Below are 7,825 nucleotides of genomic sequence, written 5' to 3'. Positions count from 1 at the left end.
AATGATAAAAAAAAGAGTTTAAACTGGTTTTTTTAAACTGTCAAAATTGCTTTAAAAGTTAAAATTGATTTTATATATTTAAATTTGGTTTTTACTTTTAACTTTTAAGACCAATTTAAGATCGGTTTATTACTTTAGTAAATAATTAATAACCATTTTTTTTGTTTTTTTTTTTATTAACCTCATCTATATATGGTCCTAGGTGGTATGGTTAACCAGTTGGCTTAATGCTTACTAAAGAAAACAAAGGAAAACAAAACCTAACGGCTAACGTCGCATCTCTTCTCTGTTCTCCATTGTTGGACAGCCTCACCGTCTCCACTGCCGCTGCCAGTGCCTCTCGGCTCTGCTGTTCTGCGCTTCTGTTTCTCCTCTCTCTCGCAGCCGGTCTCCGTTTTCTCCCTCATCTGTGCTGCAAGGTAGTATTGTCAATTGAGTCCAAAGTCCTAGAGCTGACCCTAAACCCTTCAAGTTAATTTTAGTCTACAGCCTTAAAATTACAATAACACATTTTATAAGGTGTGCTGTGCGGCTGTGCCATCGTCTTCGTCTTTGTCTGATTCGTCGAAGTTGCGGTGGTTGCTCCTCCTCTCTGACGTGGTGGACGACGCGGTGGCTCCTCCTCCTTCCTGACGCGGTGGCTCCTCCTGCTCCCTGACGCGATGGATGACGCAGTGGCTCCTCCTCCTCCCTAATGCGGTGGCTGCTCCTCCTCCCTGACGCGGTGGACGACGCAGTGGATGCTCCTCCTTCTTGTTCTCCTTCTTCCATTTTGCTTTCTGGTATCCACACTTTCCCTTCTTTCATTTTATCTCTCTGTTTGCTTGCTTATTGTTTCTAAATCCAATTTGTTAGTTTCAACTTCTTCTTGTTCCGTTTTTTTTTCCATATTTATTTTGTTCTGTTTTGCTTCTTGTGATCTCTTGTTGAATCTTGTTATCCTAATCCTAATTTTGTATAATGCAAGTAGTTAAGCTTTTACATCATAGTCATAGATGGCTCTGTCATGTTATAGTCCCTTTTTGGAGAGTAATAATCAGATTTTTGAAGAGTTAAGTCCAAATTAAGTATGCAATCTCTGTAATGTGAAAAAATGAACAATATGCTAATAACATTATAACAACCCCCAAGTATAGACAATCACAGACTTCAATTGAAAATATTATACCACCAGAGCAGTTATAATATACCACATTTATTATAGTGTATCCTATTTAGGACACATTAGTTTTGAAGTTGATAAATAAAGAATCTCCTATGTGTATATATTTCACAGAAGATTAATTATGCAGGGTGCCAAAACTTATTAAGTATTGTATTCATATGTATATAGATTTCACAGAGACATTCTATACTTTATTAAGTATTGTATTTGTGTTAGTTATTACTTGATTTGTTGAATTTTGGTTGATCAAGCTAAAATTCGAGCTAGGGTGCTAGTTGTATGTGGGTCTAGTTAATCTCCACCAAGTTTTAATAAGTTTTATATGTGTTGTTGAGATAGATAGCAATGTAAAAAGAAAAAAGGATTAGGTGGCCTGCGGGTTGGCCCTAGGGCTTTTGGTCCTGTGGGCTTTTTGAAAATTTGACCCTATTAGTTGTAGGGCCTTTTGTTCTTTTGGCCCTATAAAGTAGGGCCAAGCATATTGACACCACTGCTGCAAGGTACTGATCCTTCTGCCTCACCCCCCCTTTTCCTTTCATTACCTAATAGTGTCATTGATGCTATAGCTCCATAAGTGTTTTTGTTGCTGCTGCTGCCATGCTATGGTGAAAATTCTCAATCTGTGTATTGGTGTTGAGTTTTAATAAATTCTGTTTGGGTTGAGGTTGACACATGACCTATTAGGAAGCCCTGGTTTGATTGTATGGTATGGATGAGTTCTGAGGTTTGTTGCTATTGTCAACAGGAAAATGCTTCAGGTCCCTGAGCACCAAGTAGCTGGCCTGGCCATAATGTGAAAGACATTAAACTGAAAAACTTATGCCTATGAAGGTCTTGTGCCTTTGAGTTTCTTGTTCTTGATTTCTCTTATTATAATGTCATCAATTTATTGAAGGTATTGGTTTCGTGCTATCCAGGCTTCAGATTATATGGAGATTTTCTTCTTTCCATGCACCTATGTATAAACCATTCTTGCACGAATGTTCTCAAGATTATAGCTCATTTGAAGTTGTGCTTCTTCATCGTTGAGGCTTGAGTAAAACAATACTAGAAGCAACAGAGCAGATAACTCTTATTATTAATTTAAGTTTGCATCAATGAATGAAGAGGTTGCACTCTCTCATTCATACCTCATCTATCAGTTTTCTTGCAGCACAAGCAGCCCATTCCCAAGCAATCAAGCTAGGAACCATATCTTGTCTCTACACTACCAATAACATCATAAGTGCTTATACAAAATGCAGAAAGTTAGATCTTGCCCACCAATTGTTCGACGAAATGTCCCACAGAGACATTGTCTCTTGGAATACCTTGATTTCCGGTTATGTGAACTCTGGTGATCTCGAGGCCTCATGGGGTGTCTTCACTTCCATGAGAAGGTGTGGACTTGTATTTGATGGCCACACATTTGGAAGCATGCTCAAAGGTGTTGCTTGTGATCGCGAGCTTGAGCTAGGGCGACAACTGCATTCTATTGTGATCAAGATGGGGTTTTCTGGGAATTTGTTCTCCGGTAGTGCCCTTCTTGACATGTATGCCAAGTGTGGGAGCATCAATGATGCACATGTTGTGTTCCAATGGATGCCAGAGCGAAACCATGTCTCGTGGAATGCTTTGATTGCAGGTTATTCACAAGTTGGTGATCATGGTATGTCATTTTGGGTGCTAAGGTGTATGGAACTTGAGGGTGTTGGGATTGATGATGGTACAATATCTCCTTTTTTGACATTGCTTGATTGTTTTGAGTTTTACAGTTTAGCTATGCAATTGCACGGTAAGATTGTAAAACATGGGCTGGAATCATTTAACACTGTTTGCAATGCCATTATCACGGCATACGCAGAGTGTGGTTCTTTACTAGATGCTAAGAGAGTATTTGATGCTGCTACTGTGTGTCGTGATCTGGTTACTTGGAATTCTATGATTGCTGCTTACATGAAGCATCAGAAAGAAGATCTTGCTTTTAAAGTTTTCATTGATATGCAAAATTTTGGTTTTGTGCCTGATGTTTATACCTACACCGAGATTGTCAGTGCTTGTTCTGCACAAAATATCAAAAGCCATGGAAAATGTTTACATGGCTTGGTAATAAAACGAGGCTTTGAAAAATCTGTTCCAGTTTCAAATGCTTTGATTACCATGTATATTAGGATAAATAGCAGGTGCATGGAAGATGCCACTAAAATATTCTTTTCCATGGACCTAAAAGATTGTTGCACATGGAACTCCATTTTGGCAGGGTACTCACAGGTTGGTTCGAATGAAGATGTCTTGAGGTTATTTGTACAGATGAGATTTCTGGCTATACAGATTGACGACTATACTTTTTCTGCTGTTATCAGATCATGTTCAGATTTAGCTACTCTACAGTTAGGTCAACAAGTCCATGTCTTAGCTGTTAAAGTTGGTTTTGATACCAATAAATATGTTGCTAGTTCATTGATTTTCATGTATTCTAAATGTGGGGTCATAGAAGATGCTAGGAAATCCTTTGATGCTACCTCCAAAGACAATGCTATAGTCTGGAATTCAATCATATTCGGGCATGCACAGCATGGACAGGGCAGCGTTGCGCTTGATCTCTTTTACTTAATGAGAGAGAGAAAAGTGAAACCTGATCATATAACATTTGTTGCAGTTCTAACTGCATGTAGTCATAGTGCACTGGTAGAAGAAGGCCGGAGCTTTATAAAGTCAATGGAGTTTGATTTTGGCATTCCACCACGAATGGAGCACTATGCTTGCGCAGTGGATCTCTATGGCCGAGCCAGGCATCTAGAGAAGGCGAAATCTCTGGTTGAGTCGATGCCCTTTGAACCCGATGCCATGGTTTTGAAGACTTTATTAGGTGCATGCAGAATTTGTGGGGATATCGAATTAGCTATTGGTGTTGCGAAAATTTTACTAGAGCTGGAGCCTGAGGATCATTGTACTTATGTTCTGCTTTCTGACATGTATGGAAGACTCAAGATGTGGGATGAAAAAGCTAGTGTGACTAGGCTGATGAGAGAAAGGGGAGTGAAAAAGGTTCCTGGTTGGAGTTGGATAGAAGTAAAAAATAAAGTGCATGCTTTCAATGCTGAAGATCACTCCCACCCCCAGTGTGATGAGATATACTTACTGCTACATCAATTAAAGGAGGAAACTAAGTTGTTCAATTATTTGGACAATCAAACTGTGTTAGTACCATCATGTTTAATATCACAAATTCTATAACTATTTTGAGACAAAATTTTCACTGATAATAACTAGGCATTCGCTTGTCCAAAAAATAGAATCCATATATATAACGATTTCTTATCACACCGCTAATAACTTTGGTAAATAGGTGAGTTGGCTAAAACTTCCGATCTAATCTTCACTTTTTGAAGACCTTACCAAGTTCCTTTGCTTCTTGTATAATCATAGCACATTGTAACTAAAATCTGTGAAGTGGAACACGGTAGCTTCATGCGTCCAAACTTGGCTTTTAAATTTGGTAAAAAAAACAATAACTATTATAACTATTATTATATTATATTTGAATTTGGTTATGTGTGTTGTTGGTATTATTATATGCATGGAGGCAAATATCACGTATTGGCGTATTTAAATGAGTAGTTTTAAATTACGTGATACGATACAGCGGTTCATTAATCAGAGAGTTAAAAGTTAAAACCGCCTATTATTTTGAAATCACTTATCTTTTTTATTATTTGAAACGTTTCATGTTTAAGAGTTTGATCTAAATTAAATTATTAATATTTTTTATTATTTTTAAAAATTATATTTTTATATTTACAAATAAATATATCTCGTTTATAACGTAAATAAATTATCTCGTTTATATTGTAAACGAGATAAATCAATGTGATGTAAATTAGTAAATACGCTACAAATTACATATTTCGGTAAATAAAATAATTAAATTATTTATGTATAAAAAAACCTCTTTTTCTTCATTGTTATACTTAATACTATTTGTTGAATATTAAGAGTTTATTTAAAAATTATTTAATATGATAAAAGAATTTTATTCATTTTAAGAAAATAATTTATTTTTATTTAAAATTTAATTTCATGGTTTAGAATTATTTTAATATATTAATATAATAAACTCTATACTTTTTTTTTTAAATTGAGTTCTTATATCATATCAAATTTTGTAACTAAATTTCTACTACGATAGAAACGTTAAAATTAATGGAATATGCTAATAAACACAAAACAGAATATTCAATCAAGTATTAAGTATATTCGATTTGTTTAGTGAAATATTTCATTAATTCCAATATTTTTGTCACGGCAAGAACTTAATTACAAAATCCGATATAGTATAAGGATCCAATTAAAAAGAAATAAAAATATAAATACCTAATTAAAAATTTAATAAATCTATAAAAATTGAAAAAATAATTAAATCTTTTATTAATTATAAATAAGAATATTTTTTATATTTGATATATTCAGTTTGAGAGATGTGAGAATGATTTAAAAATCAGATCCTCTTTTGTCTGATTTATAAATGACGTATAAATAGAAATTAAAATTCTAAAAAAATTTTAAATAATTTATTTTTAGTTGTTCTAAAGTAAAAAAAAAAATCAACTTTTAAGTGAATTCTAATCCCTAATATTTTAAACAAATTCCAAGTTTTTCTAGTCTAATTTTGGATAAAAAGTTATATGCTATCACAATTAACAAAAACCTACGAAGCATGAATACTTTGCTGCGTTATTGTGTCTGTGTGTTGAACACATTTTGGACACGACACTCATCAACGCTCATCTGACACGTGTGTCTGCTGTGTCCAATCGTGTCTTAATAAAAATAATTTTTTTTAAATACGTTTGGATACACCGAAATAGCATTACATATCAACGTGTCTAACCTTATTCTTGATATGTATTCTTGAAATAAATTTAGAAATAATATATATTATTATTTATTAAAATAAAAGATATTTTAAATATTTTATATAATTAAAATAAGACACTAATAATAATTAAAAAATTAATTTATATTTTAATATTAATAAAATATTAAAATATTATTACGATATATTTAAAAAAATAGGTACATCAAGAAATATAAAAGATATATAATTAAAATCTAGTTTATAATGCAAAATTGTAAGTTTGGTTGACTCTGATACGACACAAAAGTTCCAAACACATCCTATTAAAACGGGAATTTCTTTACCTGCTGCAAAATGTTCTTTTACTACTAGAGTCTATAAATAATAATAGTAATAATTCATTGCATTTGAAATACGGTTTAATCGGTGCTAATCCCTAAAGTTAATGTTAAAATTCTTTTTGAAAATTAAACATCTAAATTTAATATTAACAAATTAGTGATTTTTTTTTGTTTTTATCAAAGATAGGGAGACTTGAACTCACGACCTCTATCTATTAACATACCCATTTAATCTATGCTCTTTCATCATCAATTTCTTCTCATTCAACCTTCTCATCTATAACCTAATTTTCTTACTATATTCTACTCTACCTTTTCTCTACTTTTCTTTCACAATAATTCTCTCAATCTTCGTTTCTATCAATCCATCCCCTCTTTTCTTGGTGGCTGAACATGAGCGATGACAAAGAGGACCACTGTGCTACAAATCACAACGGAGACGGCGATGAGGAGGAGGTGATTGTTCTGGAGAAAATAGATATATCTGAAGGGGTTTAAACTTACACTAGAAGTAGGGCTGGCAATGGGTAGGATAGGGTAGGGTTTGGACTCTACCCTAATCCTACCCGCGCATTGAAAACTTTCTTAAAACTCTACCCTATCCTATCTGCGAGTTGAGAATCTCTCAACCCTAACTCTACCCGCACCCTAAAGTTCTAAATCCTACTCTACCCGATTGATGAGCGGATAATTTATACGCTTTTTGGCATTGTTTTTAGGTAGTTTTTAGTAAGTTCAAGCTACTTTTAGGGATGTTTTCATTAGTTTTTATGTTAAATTCACATTTCTGGACTTTACTATGAGTTTGTGTATTTTTCTGTGATTTCAGATAATTGCTGGCTGAAATTGAGGGATTTGAGCAAAACTCTGAAAAAGGCTGACAAAAGGACTGATGATGCTGTTGGAATCTGACCTCCCTGCACTCGAAATGGATTTTCTGGAGTTACAGAACTCCAATTGGCGCGCTCTCAATGGCGTTGGAAAGTAGACATCCAGAGCTTTCCAGCAATATATAATAGTCCATACTTTATCCGGAAATTGACGACGTAACTTGGTATTGAACGCCAAGTACATGCTGCTGTCTGGAGTTAAACGCCAGAAAAACGTCATGATCCGGAGTTGAACGCCCAAAACACGTTATAACTTGGAGTTCAACTCCAAGATAAGCCTCAGCTCGTGGATAGATCAAGCTCAGCCCAAGCATACACCAAGTGGGCCCCGAAAGTGGATTTATGCATCAATTACTTACTCATGTAAACCCTAGTAGCTAGTCTAGTATAAATAGGATAAGTTACTATTGTATTAGACATTTTTTGACAGTTTAATCTTTTGACTATTCGGTCTCTTGATCATGGAGAGGGCTGGCCATTCGGCCATGCCTGAACCTTTCACTTATGTATTTTCAACGGTGGAGTTTCTGCACACCATAGATTAAGGATGTGGAGCTCTGCTGTACCTCAAGTTTCAATACAATTACTATTA

At 34.5% G+C, this 7,825-nt stretch overlaps 1 protein-coding gene across 2 annotated transcripts; it reads left to right on the top strand.

The window, feature by feature from the left end:
* Positions 1 to 228: 228 nt before the first annotated feature.
* Positions 229 to 4,413, top strand: LOC107485051 (putative pentatricopeptide repeat-containing protein At3g25970). Of its 2 annotated transcripts, XM_016105580.3 has the most exons (4): positions 235 to 419; positions 520 to 782; positions 1,911 to 1,996; positions 2,083 to 4,413. In XM_016105580.3, exon 4 carries the CDS (start codon positions 2,267 to 2,269, stop codon positions 4,379 to 4,381), a length of 2,115 nt encoding a protein of 704 aa, XP_015961066.1. In that variant the 5' UTR covers positions 235 to 419; positions 520 to 782; positions 1,911 to 1,996; positions 2,083 to 2,266; the 3' UTR covers positions 4,382 to 4,413. The 2 variants fall into 2 exon arrangements, with proteins under 2 accessions (XP_052117111.1, XP_015961066.1); XM_052261151.1 differs by having other exon boundaries at positions 229 to 782.
* Positions 4,414 to 7,825: the final 3,412 nt, after the last annotated feature.

This window comes from Arachis duranensis, chromosome 4 (assembly GCF_000817695.3).
Source record: "Arachis duranensis cultivar V14167 chromosome 4, aradu.V14167.gnm2.J7QH, whole genome shotgun sequence".
Classification (NCBI taxonomy): Eukaryota; Viridiplantae; Streptophyta; class Magnoliopsida; order Fabales; family Fabaceae; genus Arachis; species Arachis duranensis.
Note: the sequence above shows the minus strand (reverse complement) of the source record. Positions and strands in the feature narration are given on the sequence as shown.